The sequence below is a fragment of the Papilio xuthus genome, unplaced genomic scaffold (genome assembly GCF_000836235.2).
Source record: "Papilio xuthus unplaced genomic scaffold, Pxut_1.1 DF829758.1, whole genome shotgun sequence".
Lineage (NCBI taxonomy): Eukaryota > Metazoa > Arthropoda > Insecta > Lepidoptera > Papilionidae > Papilio > Papilio xuthus.
The window spans coordinates 321,210-340,158 of record NW_013528891.1 but is presented as its reverse complement, the minus strand read 5'-3'; the positions used below and the strand labels follow the sequence as shown (position 1 = coordinate 340,158).

Genomic DNA, 18,949 nt, shown 5'->3' with positions numbered 1-18,949 from the left:
GTCATTTGAGAAAGATTTTTTTAATCTGTTGTCTAACGTCAAACTAGTAGTAGTTTTTGTAGTAGAGTTCTAGTGTTTTTTTTTTTAATTTTATAATAAAATCTTTGTAGGAGGTAAGAAAGTAATGTTGCAAATATTTCTTTCCGCAAAGGCATCGCTTTCATTACGGGCTCGAGCTCAGAAATTGATATTAAGAGCAAGCCTTTGCTGTTTTTAATTATCTTTTTAATCACCTTGCTGCTTGTTGCATAATATCTTCTCTTAAAAGGTTATCAAGCTTTTAAATCGAGATAAATTAAACTTTAAATAAGGTAACTCAGTGCAATTACCTTACCGTAGTATGAATAAATTCCAGCTTGATATCTTGACGCATCCCTGACAAAAAGGGTCTTGTCAGATAGACGGAGGAACAACAAACTGAATCTATAAAGATTCCGTTTTTTTCCTTTAGTTTTACGGAACCCTAAAAATGGCTATAACCATTGGTTTCTAAGAGCAAAGTCTCTACAAAAAACATATTGCCATCCCTCTCATAATCTTTGACAAAACAGATATACATATTTTAAACTGGGATTTCTGTCTTAGAAATCCACGGTTATTGTTTGTAATTTATCATAAAAGTTACTCACATCTGCTTTCTTTAATTGTTTTAAATAAGTATTTTGACATCATATATGTTACTACAAAGATTATATAATAAATATTTCTTGCTTTTTATCATGAATACTAAGTCAACATTACAAATTATAAGTATTATATTTTAATATTTTTTAAATATTTTATGAGTAGACTTTCGTGGATCTGCTTAACTTAAGTTACTCTTAACAAGGTTTAGGGTAAGCGCACTTGACATTGGCCACAAAATCGATGAAGTTGTTGATAACAATTTAAAAAGAGAACAACAAAAAAATTTATGTGCTAAATCAATTGTAGAACTAAATTGCCATTTTTTTTAACTAGGTACTCAGGTACACAGATGAAATCTACCATCCCGCTTACTCATTTTTAAAAAACTGAGATAGTAATATATATTGACAATGGAAACTCATAGTATAATTGATAGAATATATTGTATTAAACGTTATATAAGCTGGATAAACAATTAATGAGGTGTCATGTCGCATTTGTGTCAGTCGACATGTTTAATGTGACGGGACAGGTGACACAAAATTGTAACGAGCCGTCAACATCGCTACACCTTACAAAGGTCAAGGTACCATGTCTTGCTAATGAACTGGGCTTGTCTTTTGTTTTTTATTTCTTCTACTTTAAAGTACTAAGTATTCAATATACTTATCATATTCTGGGAGTAAATAAATACAAACATTACACACTCAATTTTTGAACCCTACCTTTTGTCGTGTACTAATATGAATTACTAGCTGACGCCCGCGACTCCGTCCGCGCGTTACTAAAAAAAACTTTATTAGTTCCGGAATATGTTCGATATCTACGCAAAATTTTATAGAGATCATTGCAGAAGTTCTGGAGATACCTTTGATACGTCCATCCATCCATCCAAACATTCGTATTTATATTATAATATTAATAACATTTATTTTAAGATCAAAGATTGGTTAAAATCAAGTATCAAGTATCAAGGTATGTACATAAATTATTTTAAACATTTATTAATTGAAAACCGCTAATTAAAAATTGTTACATATTTTATAAACATCAAATAACTCTCGTTCAAATTAAAATTTTTGAAGAGTTTAGAAATAACTTTGTTATTATTTTATACAGACTCGAATTGTTTTTTATTTATTTAGGTCTGTCCGAACTTCAAACGTTTACTTCTCAAATAAACTTTTGTTTAGAATCTGTGTATTTACATACAGACAGATTGTTAATTTATTTTATTGGCTTTTACACTCTGAAAATTTTATAATTAAAAAAGTCTTACTTACACTCACATAGTATCCATCGAATGAAAACAGTAACATCTCGAAAGAAATGTGATAGTATATGTAACTCTTTTTTTAATATTATAAGGCTGCAAACGAGTAACTGGCCACCTGAATTCACCGAAAAAATGAAGCGACCGCTGGCCATAGACTTCCTTAATTACAGATGCATTGCCTACTAATGAGGGGGACGCACTAAAACACAGAATGAGGTTATTTCCTCTTCCTATGAGTCATCTCTTCCGTTAAATCCGCTTCCACATCCTATCTTTTCCTTATAATAAAAGGGTGGGAAGGAAAAGAGTGCTTAGAATGCCGGCACTATACTCTTCAGACCAAACGGGGAATTGTATCCCCTTGCCGAGATGAGACGTGTCTTCTGTGTGGTCGTGGTATAACGGGCGAGCCGACACATTCTGCAACGAATGTTTTTGCTGGCGTCTACTGTTGATTACATTCTGTAATTTATTTGAATTGTAGCATTTTCAGAGAGTCTTTATTCTTGCTTATTTTTATGTTTTTTAGTAGTTTTATAGCTGCATTTGCAAATTCTCAGCAAAAACAACACAGCAAAGTTTAACTACTTGAGTGTACTTAATCTTACGTGTTGATATATTATAACGATCGTCTTTTGTCAAGTTTTTATCTTTCCATTCACCTGGGGTTTGTTGGCACTTAGTAAAATATACTTCGAGTCTTCCCACCGTCTTAATAAAGAGCTTTTGTTTCTTTTGATTAAAGAAAAAACCAACGCCTTAGTAGTAATGATGGAGAGAATTCAATTTTCTCTACTAATATTGTGTAATATTTTTTACTTAATTTAGACGTTAATTAACTTAACTAACTTATATTTATACTTATATTAAGTCAAAGTTAATTAAAACACTAATTAATCAGTTAAACTATAATTAAGATCATTATTTTTTTGTTTTAATAGAAAAATGAAAATTGAAATACAAAAATAGAAAATATGCGTCAAAAGAGTTGACAACCCTAATTAAATCGTGCATAATTTTTGTCCAACCCTATGACAGATTTCATGAATGTTAAAAAGACAAGATGACATCAAATTATATTCTATATTAACCTGGAGAAAGGAAAATATCTTTTATATTCTGCGGTTTCTTATTATCAGATTCATTACAAAAGAAACGCTGTGTTGAATATAGGCTGTACTCTGATAAAATTTCAGACATTATTATTTCCTAGAAAAAATATGTTGTATACAAAGGTGGTTATTAAAATACGCTGATGTTAATTATATTATTTACGTCTATATAATTACGGAGGAGCGTCAATGGCTCAACGTTTAAAGCACTTGACTTGTAATCTACATGTCCTGGATTCGAATCCCGCCATGTTTTTTTTTTTATATCAAAAGATGGCAAACGAGCAATCGGCCACCCAAAATCGCTGAAATAGCGAAGTGACCGTTGCCCATAGACATACGCAGCCGCATATGCGTTGCCTACCTTTAATCGACGGAGGAGAGGATGCACAGAAAGAAAATATTTTCCCTTCCCATGCATCCTCTCATCCGGAAAGTCCACTTCCACTTCCCATCCTTTCCTTCTAAGAAAAAGGAAAAGAGAAAAGAAGGGAAAGAGGACTAAATTAGGCCTCCGGGACGCACACTCATCAGACGAAACGCGGAATTACTTCCACTTCACGCCTGTCTTCTGTGTGGTCGTGGTATTTCACCGGGCGAGCCGGGCCGATTCGTGCGAAGATGTTAAAGCGGGCTCTACCGCTGTTAAATGTATCTTTCGATTTACATATATACATTTATCCGACGTTCTTATGGGGAAGGTAAACATTGTGGTGCTGTAAATATCTGTGAAAAAATATCAAAGTGTGAAGTCAACTAATACTGGCCCAGCGTAGTTTTTTTTTTACAATAAATATTAGCAGATTTTTTGTAAATTTACTATTATTTCTTTTACCATTCCAACTAAGCTGTAGGCTTGTGCTAGGATATGGTTTACGACTATAGTCGAATGGCGGGATTCGAACTCCCGACCTTTTGGAAATCCGTACCCTTAACCATTAGGCTATTGACGCTTTTTAAGTTGTTAAGTTGACTATGTCTCACCCTTAACTTTCATACGTGCAGTAAACTTTAGTGATAAGTAACAAAGGCTAATAGCTCAGTTGTTTACGGGTTGTGACAAAAGTGGTCGTAGGTTCGATCGTCATGTATTCACTATTTATTTAATTTCATTTACGTTACGATTACTTTTTATAAAACGTTATGTTAAAAAATTATCTCACTTTGAGTTTGGTAAACTTCTTTGAGGCTTTTCACGTTTTATCATCAATAATGTCATTGACGTAAGAATGTTTGTTCTCATAAGAAAGGTGGAGATCTCTCGCGTCTGCGAAAACTTTACATTTTCATAGTAAATTGAATTCTGTCAGATCAATCTTATGAAAAAAGATTTGCTTGTTTTATTAACAAAATTGATGAAACAAATATTATTATATTTTATTACTTAATTTGCTTGAAAATTTACCTGCTAATATTTAAAACATCGTAACTTTCGCAGCTAAATTAAAAGTCTTATTAAAAACTAATGAACGTTAAAAGCCATTATACATTAATTAAAATAATATTAAAATTTCAATAGTTATATGAAATAAAATTAAGTACAATGATTCGTACAGAAACTTCCAAGTATTTATACAGATACTAGGTGTGGCACACGACTCCGATCGCGTGGAATTAAAAATACCTTAATAAGTCGCCTATGTATTCTTCCAGATTATGCTCTACATCTACAACAAATTTCAGCGATATACATACGTTGAGCCTTTCCAGAGGTACCTTCAAACAACACTCATCCATCCATCTAAATATTCGCATTTATAATATTAGCAAGATAGAAAACAAACAAATTTTATATCAGCGCTCTTGAAGTCGCATCTGGTTTTTGCATTTACTTGAATATTTTATGATTCATAAAGAGTCACAGAAAGCGACAAACTTCTGTCTTATTTATTCATACAATGAAAGTAACAAGTTATGGCTCTCGGAAACAAAGAGTAATAAAATATAATTCTGACGCAACATCATTAAAATGCTTAGATCCAATTTCCACTAAGTAGAGACTCCTTGTATGGTGTTTCTATTTCAACTGAAGCGATTGTGACTAAACAAGAGTAAAGGCGCGCGTTTAGAGTCGAGTGGCTTGCTAGTAGAAATAGCCTTTTAAGTAATACATTTTTGTTAAAAAGTCAAATTTCATTAGAATCATCAGGGATTGTCTGACTAAAGCGGCCACGCGGAATTGACGCATTGACGACGGCTAACCGCAAGAGTGAGTCAATTGTTTATTTGTAAACAAAGGAGGTTAATTTCGTTTTAAGCACTAATCTCTTTAAATGGATATGTTATTGCTTGCCAGCATTTGCTTAGTTCCGACTAAAACGCATCTATTACTGTTACTGATATTTAATTTTATCTGTTTTAGTAGTTCCAATTCTCACTACCTTTGTGGTAGAGTCACATACAATCTGCGCCAAAATGGCGAAAATGAAACAGGCACAAAATATCACGTTTATAGCCTGTCCATTTATAGAGTTCAATGGTTATGAGGCATTTGATCACTGCCAGTATTTTTGGTCATTTGCCTTTTTTATTGTAAAAAGACGATGATGAAGAAGAAGAGAGGAAATCATAAATAAAACCACACATTATATGTTGTAACTATATTAATCATTAAATATGTCATACGTGGATTAAATATTTTCAAACATAGAAACATAAGTATACAGATTCTTAAGTTAAAACTACTTAATTCTAAAGAAGGCTCAGTTTTAGGATTCCTTTAGAAACAGTTTATATATAATAGTATATAGTATTCTGAAAGTATAACACTTTAAAATAACTTTCATTACATAAACGCTATCACTGAATATTTTAAAGAACTTGAAAACTAATAAAACTAGAAGTATATTTAATTTGATCCATCTCAGACACGAATACAGAAACGGCGTAAAGTGAAGGCGCGGCGCAGGCTTGTCGCTTCAAAACGTGTCAACCCAAAATGTAGATAGGTGATATGAATCATACTGAATCGCCGTGCCACGGATACATGATACTAAAAGTTGATGCCAGTTCTATACATTTTTGAAGTTCCTTATAGAATCGAATGCAATTTGTCTTCACTGTACGCTGTTTCTGTATAGTTCGCACCTAGCACACAGTCATGAAAGCGAAACAAAAGCTATCATATGAAAACAAATTGAAAAAAGAACGCAGAGTTTTCTACGCGTTAGATTTTTGCTCTCTAAGGCTTTTCGGAACGAACCAAATTAATGACAGGTTCATATTTGTCTTCGCTTCGCTTGCGTTTCGCTTTCATAATGTGGCAACGCTTCAGGAAAGAAGTAATGAACGAAATCAGTCAGTATAGGCCATTTTATCCTGTCTATAAAGTTCTTAAGTTGCTTCTAATAATTTAGTTTTATACTTCAAAAGATATACAGTCGTATTAGGGTAAGCGATAGTCCAAAGGTCCGCGATATTTTCTTTACTTAGGTTTCTCTCTTACTCGAGTTTCTAACTTATAGAGGTCGTACATTGTGACCGAACGATAACTCTCGCTTATAGAGGTTCGATTATATTGTAATTAATCTTTATTATTTTGATATAAAAACTGAAATATATTTATCATATTTAGTTTTTTGATGAATTTTATTAATTACTAAAATAGTAACGTTTATAGGCCATATGTATTTTAGATTATATTGTTTAAAACTGATTTTCATTGTATAATATAGTTATGTTAAACAAAATACTCAATTAGAAAGTTTAGAGGTCTAACAGTAGGTTTCCGAAACCGAAATCCCGTTTAAAACATATTGTTATCTCTTGTCATGGATGACGATGTGTTTTATATAGAGATTTTAGTTTCAGAAACCCACAGTTAGAAAGACAATTGTAATACTATAATATGTTAAAGCTCAATTTCCCTTTCAGGGTAATAAGGGTTTTGTACAAACGCTTAGTCTAAGACTGAATTAAAAAAAAAACTTAGAAAATAAGGACTAGAGAAAAATTATGTTTGTACCTGAAATATAATAATAGCAATGTTGTAAATAAGACTTTTTTTATAAATTTAGTAAATTTATATTTAATTAATAAGCCGTACGATTAAAGAATATCCTAAATACATAAGAAATTATTTCCGATAATACAAGACAAAACTAATTTACATAATTTAATTAAAAACAAAAGAGAGTCCAATTAAATTTATAATTAGCTTTTACTATTGAGAAAACAAAAGGCGTTTACCTTCATAAATATTACAGGAAATATAAGGTACTTTTTCATTCCCATAGGAGTTGCCAGTACTTAATAACTTAACAACAGTTATAGTTAATTATAGTTTACGTCCTGTTCATAACTTTAATAACATTCGTAAGAGCCGGAATTCTTACCAGGATTGAGTTGTTTGAGCTCCCGATATTTCAGTGGTGAGAATCCCGTTTTTTACTAATATTATAGTAAAAACGAAAGTGTAAATCTGTCCATAACTACTGTCTTCCCCAGATATGAGTAAGCGTTAGGCATTTCCCAAAAAAAAATCTTTTCATCACGAGAATCTAGTGATGTATGAAATTGTATAGATTTATTTTCTGCGAAAAAAAGTTAATTAAGAAAACTTCTAATAAAAGTGATTAACTTACAAAATTTAAAGTCTTTTAGATTATATAGAAAAATATAGTGATATTTATAACACGTAGAAAGTTTATATATAGATAGTATGACTACTTATATAAATATTATTAAACTAACATTTATTATAACTAACAATTTTATATCATAAACAGTGATTCAAATAATTAACTTTAATATTTAATTGTAAAATTACATCGTATTAAAGGGTTTAGTACAGTAATATTCAAACTTTATAGCAGCTCGCAATTTTGCACGAGATTCTGCGCACACTATTTTATCGACAGAATATAGATGGAGACGCGTGCTGATACGCTTGATAAAACCAACAGTGGGCGTACGTGCCTTGCTGTTAGTGCGCGATCATAAAGTTTGGATCTTTTAATATCAGAATATCCAGACTAAAAATCTACAGGGTGTTTTTTAGAACTATAAATAAGACAGAACATAATTAATAAAATATTACGAATATATGAAACGAAAGAATATCGATATTTATCATTTTGAACCTTAATATATTTTTAAGATGTCATTTTCACAATTTAAAAAAACAAACGCTAATAAAATCATCCTTTCAAAGTGAAAAGGTCAGATTTCAGAGCATATGTTACTCTTTCAACTTCGTATACTTCCGTATAACTTCGGAACAAACAAAAGTCCTCGTATGTGTTTTTTCGAATATCTTCCAATTACATTTGGCCGAAAACTTTGACCCTCATCATTTTTATTAAAAACTTTTATTCGTTACGTCACAACAGATTTTGTTGGGATTATCTCGTTCGGGTTAAATATATTAGAATCAATATGTTTAGAAAAAATGTTCTTTGAGATCTTTATCAATGTTTTCTTTTTTTTTGTATACGTAATAAACGATCACCTTTTGTTATTTTAATTAGCATTAATTAGATTTATAATTTCATCATTAATTAAAGTTAATTATTCAAAACATTAATTAAAATATTAGAAATATTAACTACGAAGTATTATAATTACATTAATTCTAAATTCTAGTGGAAAAATATGTTTTTTAAATCGATATAATATATTTTATAATGTTGGTAATCACTACCGAATACGAAAACATATAGTTATCCATAATTTAATTTGAAATAGAAAGAGATAACAATATGTTCTTTATATGTGTTTCTACAATGGAAACCGAGCGTTACACACACAAGCAGTAATAGAAGTATTTATTGCTGAAGTTAAGAGCTTTAATTGTCAACCCATTTATGATTCACTATAACTTTTATGTACAAGATCATTGTTCGTTTAGGATCAAATAATGTTTAACAACGGTGTTAATTAACATTAAGAATTATTTACATAGCGGCTTCTAATTAGTGATTCCTTAAATATCCAGGCAGTCTACAGAAGACCAAGCTGAGTTCCTATATAGGATGATGTGAAACAAATAGAAGAATTAAGCAAGGAGTTTGTAAATATAGGAAATGTTCTACGAGAAAAAAAGTATGGGAAATTTTTATTTATGGTTTTAACACGAAAATATTATTAAAAGGGGAGGCGTCCCTTAGATTAAGGAAAATGATCAATGTACTAATACTTATCTTAATTTTGTAGCGAAAGTATTTTATAAGAAATCCAGGTGGGAATCTACGCTTAACCTAATTAACTCTTAATATATCTCTACAAAGGCATAGTAATTCGAATACATTACACAGAGAAGGAAGAATTTACACAACCAGAATAAAAAACAACAATTTTAGGTTATAATTTTAAATCTTAAGTTAATATTAGTATACACAATCTATAATAAAATAGAAAAGACTCTTTCTTTACGTTTACTTTAAGACGAATTGGGTTTCTGAGACAAAAATCCTCGTTTAAAACATGAAACAACGAGCGACTGGACTACCAAGGTGATCAATGCCAATACGAAAGCAACTGCAGATTTAAGTAGATGGTACGCACTCTTTTTAAAGTCGTATTGGTTTGGTAAAGCGTCGAGGACAAAGCACTCTACAACACAGCTGTACGAAACAGGCTATTTTGTCCAAGATAATGATTGAGATGAAGCTATGTTTTATACACAGATTTTGGTCTCATAAACCAACAATTAAAGAAGAAATGTCTTGATAGAAAAGAACTAAGTAGTACTGAATATACACAAGGGCAGAGTAACAATAAAAGCATTGTGTAAAACAACTTGTTTGTTACGAGGCCCTAAAATTTAAATCAATAAGCAATAAAGAGGACGGCTCTACTCGAGCGTCTTGTAAGTCAATAAAGGTCCACTTAATAACATGTGGTATAACAATTTTACGGGCAAATTGGAATTTGTATTTACTTTCCAATCTTAGAATCTATTAATTTAACTTGCAATTTGTTGATAAATAACGTTGATAAACTTTACAAATAATTAAACAGACTGGAATAACAAATATAGTAAAAAACCCGACTGAATTTGTTTTATAATTAATTTTCATTTTTCGAAATGTGGTGTTATCATCGTATGCTCCGGATTAGCTGGACGCAGAAAGTTAGAAACGAGACGGTACTCCAGCGCGTCGCTATGAGCCGAAAATTCATGCAGACCGTCAAAAAGCGTAAAGTGGAATACTTGGGTCATGTGCTGCGGCATGACAGGTATAAGTTACTTCAGCTGATAATGATGGACAAGATTGAAGGCAAGAGACGCGCTGGACGTAGGAAAAAGTCGTGGCTACGTAATATTAGGGAGTGGACTGGGATTAGGTCAGCAGAGGAACTGTTTCGCCTTGCGCTTGACGGAACCAAATATTCCAAGTTAGCGGCCAAACCTTCAAGACTGAAGAGGCAGTAGAAGAAGAAGAATTCATTTTCTTATAGACCGCGTCCACTTTGAGTTTTCAGGCATTGTAATGTTATCTATGACACTCAGGGGAAGAATACGAATCGAATGATATCTCACTCGTCAAAATCGGATCAGTAGTTTAAGGTACAGCCGGTAACAATGAAACGTAATGATAATCAAACCCGCATACAAAAATACACACGTAAAATCTCTTAAGTCAGTCGGGTAACATAAAATAAAAAAAAACCTTAAAATTTTTGGAATTCTTTGCTTATAAAGTTGTTTCGCAAAACATGACTCTTTGTAGCCGTTTATTTATCAATCGAATACGCACTATCGGTTAAAGGACGTGCAAATTCTCGCAGGATTTTGATTTGGAGATATCGTTGATGCAAATTTTCTGTAGCAATTCTCTCGCAATGTTTAAAGATATGTGAGTTCGGGAACTTGCCATTTTCGCAGACTTTGATTCCTAAGAAAGAAAAACAGACATTAAAGTAACTATAAATCTTTATATTTTTTACGATGCTTTTATTAATATAATTCCTAGTTTTGGGTCCTACATTCAAATGAATTTGGTTATATTTATAGTACATTCATTACCAGATTTAAAATAGCTGATATTCTAGATTAGTAATTAAAAAAAAATCTAGATTTGAAACTCCTTACCTGCTTGCTGATTTTCTTGGCTTGCTTTTTATCTCTGTTCTCTTTAAGTCTTATTTGCTTTAGAATCCCGACGAGCAACTCATCAACGTTGTGCTGAATGCCGGATGATGTTTCTATGAACTTGCAATCTTTTGTTGTTGCCAGTGCTTTACCCTCTAATATAAAATAGATCGCATTTTTAATTGTGTTTCGAATTATAAGATCAGGTGATCTAAGGAAGAAAGATTTGCAAGCCAGTAAACATAATAATTACGAGGTCCCAATTCCACGAATAAAACTTATATTTATTTAGGTTAAACATTCTTTAGCTTTTTGCAGACCTCTATGGGCATCAGACATGTTGCTTTTTTAGCCATCTCTTCAATTAAGTGTGTATAAAAGCTTTACTAGATTTTAATGGTTAGCCAAAAACATGCCATTCGTTTTTTTTACTGTAACCTTTGTCATATCGTTGCTTACCATTGGTAGTGACTTGTCTCGCTCGTGCCAGATCCGCTTTATTGCCCACCAGGACAACAGTTCTATCGACAGTGAACTGTTCCCTGGCCAAGTACTGCAGCAGCTCTGCCGCCCTCGTGAACGAGCTCCTTGCCACCACGGAGTAGACAACCACGCATGCGTGCGGCTCGTATGTTGATAAGCAGTTCTCTATCTGTTGTGCATTGAATTATAATAAGGTTTTATTTTTGATTATTTCAACATTGAAATTGTAAATTTGTGATTTATGCCTTTCACTTCTAGATGAATAGAGAAGGTAAAATGTAGAGGACTTTTGGAGCATTATATGTAGATTCTTCTTCTTAATACTATAAATTGCTTGATTTATCGTAGGTTATGTTTGAGTGGTCAATGTTATCTTACCGACATCTCGGTGCTGGGATGATCGATAAAAATGAGCTCCGACTCTTCACCATCGAGCAGCACCGACACAGATTTCTCACCAAACTCGTCGTCTGTAACAATATCTTTCTTGCACATTCATGACAATTTAGTTATTTTTTATGTTATACTAGTAACTCTTTGATTTGATAAAACATTTTCGGCCTGCGACCAGTCGCTTATTCTTGAGCGACGGGTCGCGTCTGCGAAATAATAGCAGTCCCATTCACCCTAATAAAGGGCCTCCGATGGGCTCGATACTAGTCAGTGGCGGCACCGGACGAATATGCGTGAGTGTTTAGCTTTTTTTGTAAAGGATGTATTATACATTAACTTATTTTTATTGTATTTAATTTAATTCTTCACTTTCCTATAATACATTTGCAAACCCATTTTTAAATATACATCTTACATTTACTACAAATAGTAGCTAACTAAACCGGATCAAATAATCTTAGGCGATTCGTTGCTCGTTTGCCCCCTTCTCCTATATAAAAAAAACAAAGATATATTATTGTGTTTTTTATATCCATGCAAAAGGTATTAAACAGTCATCAGTGGAGATATAGGTGTAGGTTACATAATTGTATGCGTTGCTGAAAAAATATTTAAAATTAAAGACATTCAAAAACAATCATCATAAAATGCATTTTAAAGCGATAGACCATGCAATACGCGAAGACTGAATTTAAATTAAAATATTGAATTATTGTGTATTATAAAAAGGTGTGAAATTTGAGTAAATTATGTTAAGTATAGCTGTTGTGTTTGATTTATTTTGTCTATAATAATACAGCTGATAAAAGGAGTCTTGTAATCCGCGCTAAAAAAAAATCACTAACGGAACAAAAAAAAAACAATTAAACACAGATAAAGTGAAATATTAGAAAAAGTTCTAACAAAAAAAAAAAAACATAACAAAGGAAGTGACGACAGTAAATCCTATGAAATATCTGAACTATAGGCAAAGGAAACATTTGGATAAACACAAAAACAAATGCTGTTAATACATCTATTCAATAATCTCGGCGGCTCGAATGCCTTCCTCCCCAATCCGCACAATTATAACAAAAATAATATTCTGCACAGCGTACACTTGGAGTATCAAGCCGTGAAGATATTTGACAACTACAAACGTGTGTACATCAAAGAAATGTGAAGAAATCTTACCTCGTTTAGCTGCACCAGACGATAGCAAGTAAAAAGAAGTATCGTTATTTACAAAAGATAGCTCCAGCAGCCATACAATACCAAACCGTTATATGCAAACAAGCTTTGAGAAATACATGCACAAGCCAATCAGAAAATCAACTATGTACTAAATAATTCAATATATAAAAATTAATCTTAAATAGAGTCTGTAAAGTCTACAAGTGAAACAGCAAAAATTTATTGTAATCTGCTCTATCTTCATCTTCTTCATCATCAACTATACGTCCTCACTGAGGAGCTCGGAGCCTGCACTAAGTTAGGGGTGACTAGGCCATAGTCAACCACGCTGGCCAAGTACGGATTAACTTCACATATCTTTGAACTTCTTTGCAGTTATGTGCAGCATCACGATGTTATCCTTCACCGTAAGAACGTTAGTACGTACATATGTAAATAAAAAAAACACATTGGCACATGGGATTCGAACCCAAGACCTGCAGATTGAAGGCAAGTGCTTAACACGTGAGTTATCGATGATATTTTAGATTCTTCAATGAGATAACTAAACTGTTTAGATTACAACGACATTCCTTTGTGTGCATTTAATGTAGTCTTTTATAATAGATTTGAATTAGAGTGTCTCTTGACTTAAGTTATAAATGTCTTTTCAATCTTATACTTATCTTTGTGCTTTTAATTTAGTTTGGAAACATGTTTCATCACAAGTAATAACTCCTAATTAATTACGAAGTATACTTATAATATTAATAAAAGCGATGAATCCTCTTGTTTGATACTTGACCGAATTAATACATACTGAAGATGTTTGTAAGATGAAAGTAATTAATTTTGATTGCAAATCATATTATATTTTAAGTATATAATATTGTTTAAATAATATTATTTAAGTATTTATTTCAAACATAATAGGAAAAATTTTAAAAGTTTAACTTACATATATATTTATTTAAGTATTAACAGATTTTTTTTGTAAATTTACTAATATTTTACGTTTACGATAGTCGAATGCCGGCCAAACCCTCGACCTCGTGATCTGAAATCCGTACACTTAACCATTACTATTGACGTTTATTAAAAAGATAGTTATCTTTGTTCAAGCGTCAAGGAATTAATAAATATTTTTATTCTCAATATTGCTAAAGTATTCGCAAACAATATCAAAGAAATGTCAAGAGAAGAGAACTGCCGAGATTAAAACAACATCTATTTTATTTAGACAAGAAATAGCTTAACTCTGTCAAAACAAATTCAATGTTTTTTTTAACTGTTTCTAGAGAATTATATGATTTAAGGTTTTTATAGAGTTATATTTAGAAGCGTCTCTTATAATTTTAATTGTATTTATTTTTTAGCAAATACTAGCTGTCGCCCGCGACTCTGTCCGCGTGGATATATAAAAAACTTAATTAGTGTAGCCTATGTGTTCTTTCAGACTATGCCAAATTATATTATATTATCTGTACGTATGCCAAATTTAATCGAGATCCGTTCAGCCGTTCTAGAGATATCTTCAAACACCTATCCATCCATCCACATCACATCTAGCTAAACATTCGCATTTATAATATTAGTAATTTAAATAAAAAGCAGCTCTTCAAGGCATAAATTCGAAAAAAAAAGAATAAATAGTATCCTATGTCTTCTGGCTCTAAGCTACCTCCTCACCAATTTTCAGACATATCGGTAAAGCCGTTCTTGAGTTATAAATAGTGTAACTAACACGTCTTTCTTTTAAATATATAGATAAACAGATGTCATATCTCTATGGACAGTTAAAGACGTTAGTACTTAAGACAGCGTTTTATTAAATAAAATCACAAGAAACTAAAAGTCTACGCACCAGGGTCGGCGCCCCAGACATTTTTCTATCGATCATGGAGAGCCTACAATTTCGATTATGTACATACATATACAGCGTGTCCCAAAACTCAATGATAAAACGGTAAAGGTGTATAGCCTGATCGATAACTACATGGGGAAAAATAATAAAAAAAACAACTCTTTTTGTTTTAAACTTATATTAAGTTTTGCAACTTTTCTTATAATTTGATACCATATGATTAGTCACTGTTGCTTCAAATATGAACATATTCCTGATATTAATTGCATTTAAAAATCGGACCAAAACATTCGTATTTTAAATACAAAAAATAATTTATTTTCTTTTAGCTTTGAATTTTGGGACACGCTGTATATGAAAATTTTGCCTAATTTTTTTTCTTTATAAAATGTATTACGGTTTAAATGAAGATAGTGTGAAAAGTGTGTTGTTTTTTAACACATATATAGAGAATTTTATGCCTATGTGTGTGTGGTGTAAAACGATTAGTGTTGGTTTACATAGCATCCGCTTTGATAGCTAATGAGGTAACACTCTGACTCTAGCGTCTGGAGTTTCAATGAAATACGAAGCTTATTCATTTGTTACTTTAAATAATTTATTAGACCTTATTAAAGCTTTGTTTAAGTTTCTTAAGTTAAGGGATATTTAAAAGTTAAGTTCGGTGATGTATTTTGTATTACTTATAACCTTAACCAAAAAATGATAGACTCTATACTGTTCTTTCGTATTAAAGTACGTTGTCGTATGGGTATATCTTAATTTCGTTATAATTTCGTTCTGAAGAAGGTACAATTTTTTTTAAACCGAGGTACAAAATAATACAATTTTTTGGTACTAGATACCACAATGTTAGCTAGGTACACCCTTGATTCTTATATTTTTTGTTAGTGGAAATGCACCTTAAACAGCTGCCGCGCCGGGAATGTGTAAACGTATTATTCAACTATGGAGTGTTTTTTAATTGAAGATATTATCTTTATACGAATAAACAAAGCCTCTACTTACCCAAACTGGCGTCGTAGGTGTTCATATACTCTGAGGTCATGAACTGCGACACTAGCGCCGTCTTGCCCACGCCGGCGTCGCCCAGCAACACAACGCGGTACTTCGGTATCTGCATAAAGGGTTTTATAAATTCTACAGCCACTGATAAATGGACTGGCTATTAGTTGTGGTAGTTTGTGCCTGTTTGAATTACACCATTTTGGTGCTGGTGTGGATTTGGAACTAATAATATTGATAGAATTAACTGTGACGTAACATCAAAAGGCAAAGGTTAAAATCAGAACGAAGCAAAAGTTATCATTTCCAAGCAATCGCTTATCCATTTATAAATTTGTGCCTATAACAGATATCACGCGTCCTCTATATTGCGTATTATAGGATACTTCTGACTCTGTGTTTATATAAAAATACTTAATAAAATAATATGATTATGATGGTTTTGTAGCAGCATAGAAATTAGCCTTTTTGTTTTGTACATTACCGGATCGAGATCGTCCTCGTCAGGGGTGGTCAAGCTGCCGGAGTCTACGGGCCGGTAGCCGGAGCAGCACGACCCATCAAACGGTGATCTGTCAGAAGCCCTGCAAAGGTATCTTTTATAAGTAGTCTGAAATATCATTTAATGTTATGTAGTAGTATAATAAGAATCACATATTATGTCAGCTACGAGCGCATGACTTGTCTGAGAGCAATCGTCTTTTATGTCTTGTATGAGCCTCAATAAAGTTTGTATGTTACTGTACTTGTATATCACGCACCTGCTATTTGTTGAGTTGACGGATGTATTAGAGCGACTGCGGCGGTTGCAGATGGAGTCACCGCAGTTGACGACACCGCCTTTAGTGGTGATGGAAAAGGTTCGCAGGCGGTACAAGTCGTCTGACAGACGCGGGTTGTACGGCTTCTCTGGTAGCGAGCAAACGCGCGGCCGAGCGTGCTCCACCACTACATGTAACAATAATATAACCGTACAATTCCATTGCCGTAATACTTTTATCTATGCATATGAATAAAATTGAAGTGTCTGTTTGTATAAAAAATATATTTCTTACACACGATATATTTGCGTAGGTGATAAAGAAAGACAAATTTCTAAAATTTTCGTTCTGTATGTCTGTCTGCAAGGCGGCAAAATATTTTTCTTTCTGTGCATCCTCTCCTCCGTCGATTAAAGGTAAGCAACGCATATGCAATTGCGTATGTCTATGGGCAACGGTCACTTCGGTATTTCAGTGATTTCAGGTGGCCGCTCGCTCGTTTGCCACCTTATAATATAAGCAAAAAATACATTTATGCTGAATATGAGTATGTATTTATATTCCTTTTATGTTTCATTTTATTTTTGTTTTGTCATCTTGTTCATACTAGACGTCAGAGTCACATTTTATATCTACTTTTTAGAATGTTCTCGAAACTACAGCGTATTCAGTTTGTGAAGTGAATAAAAGAAAATAGAAAAATAATGTATTTTTTTTTCTAAGTTACGATTCTATTTTTTTATGCCAACGTTTAGTAAAAATGCCCGATGTGCTATTTGTTTCGCTATTTGCGAAATTAAATACACAATACAATTACCAACGCACTCAGAGACTCTGAGTGGTCAATATTAATGATGAAGAAGAAATGTACACTAAGCGTAGTTTAAAAAGACTATTAGATACTGAGTGCAATTATTTACCTTTGAAAATAAGTGTATTCAGAAAAACTGTTTACTCTATTTAAAACTGTCTTAAAACGAAATGAAAACATGTTAAAAATTGTAAGAAAACAAAGCTCTCTTTTGTAGCTTGTGGTATTAGGATTACGCAGGCTGACAGTAAGAAGTGTATTTACATTCCAAAACCTAATAACCGACCGCCGCGGCACAAATAATGCAATAACCAACACGCTTTTTGTCTGAATTTTTTATGAAATTGAGCAGAAAATGTAAATTCACGATACTTAGGATGTAATATTTTCGACTGCCTTTGAAGATTTTTTTTTAATATTGCTAGTATTAATATTTTGATTAATAAGTAAAGTTTACTAACCTGGTAATTCCAAGAAGTTTGAGGTCCGTCTCTGACGTCCGCGCATCGTATTCTGGAAGTTCAAAGGTCCAATGTCCTCCACAGAATCACAATTTGACATTGTGGATTCCCTCGATCCTCGTCTACTGGCCAGATAAGCGAGACCACCTTTCATGGAGCCCCGGCGCATTGGCGAGCAAGGTCTACTTATACTGGTCGACCGTGTGCACGGCGTATCGTCCGTTAAATCGGTGAGATCAGAAGTGGATTTACGGCAGATCCTTGATGAAGTGGTGGTTGCTTCGTCATCCGCGTCATGTACTATCGCGGATGGAGTACCAGGCATTGCGTCTGTGGAGTCATCAGTATGACTGGATACAATACTCGGAGATGTGACCAGTCGAGGAGAGCTCACTGTGGAAGTCGAGCCGTACAGTTTTCTGCCTCTATTAGGAGATACATAGCCGGGGTTTGTATGGATGTGTACAGGCGGTGGCTTTGGAGATCTGGACTTCTCTCGGCGGACATGTTTGAGAGAGGTGGTGTAGTGTAGACCGTGAGGTATTCTATCAAAGTTGCAGGGACTCGAGCGGCCCGATGGTGACTTTTGAGGGAAGTTGAAGTGTCTCGGACTCATGGGACTTCTGTGGCCGTGAGCGATGGGAGATTTGGGAGGGGGGTTATGTTTGTCATAGCTGCAACCAGATTGCGGAGTGAAGTATCCTGAGGAGGAAGTGCTGGAGGTGATGGAAGGGCTCTTTTGAGGAAATATAAAGTGGCGGGGACTCTTAGGTGTTAGGGGTTTCGGGGACAATGGCGGGTAGCCGCCTGGACTGTTCACTGCCATTGTTAAAGCTTCGCTTTAGCGCAGAATCGGATGTTGCATCTCCCGAGTTCAATCTGAAAAAGTAAAAAAATGATTAGTCTTATATTTATTACCAGAGTATTTATTTAGTCTATCATAACGTTCTCCGTTTTAATTTATTGTTA

At 33.2% G+C, this 18,949-nt stretch overlaps 1 protein-coding gene across 1 annotated transcript; it reads right to left on the bottom strand.

The window, feature by feature from the left end:
- Positions 1-10,650: 10,650 nt before the first annotated feature.
- On the bottom strand, positions 10,651-18,845 carry LOC106124868 (uncharacterized). Its single transcript, XM_013321912.1, has 8 exons — positions 17,981-18,845; positions 16,709-16,895; positions 16,432-16,531; positions 15,951-16,059; positions 11,912-12,003; positions 11,510-11,702; positions 11,051-11,205; positions 10,651-10,853 (listed from the first exon to the last, which is right to left on the bottom strand). The coding sequence occupies exons 1-8, from the start codon at positions 18,804-18,806 to the stop codon at positions 10,722-10,724; spliced, it is 1,794 nt and encodes a 597-aa protein (XP_013177366.1). The 5' UTR covers positions 18,807-18,845; the 3' UTR covers positions 10,651-10,721.
- Between the last annotated feature and the right edge of the window lie 104 nt (positions 18,846-18,949).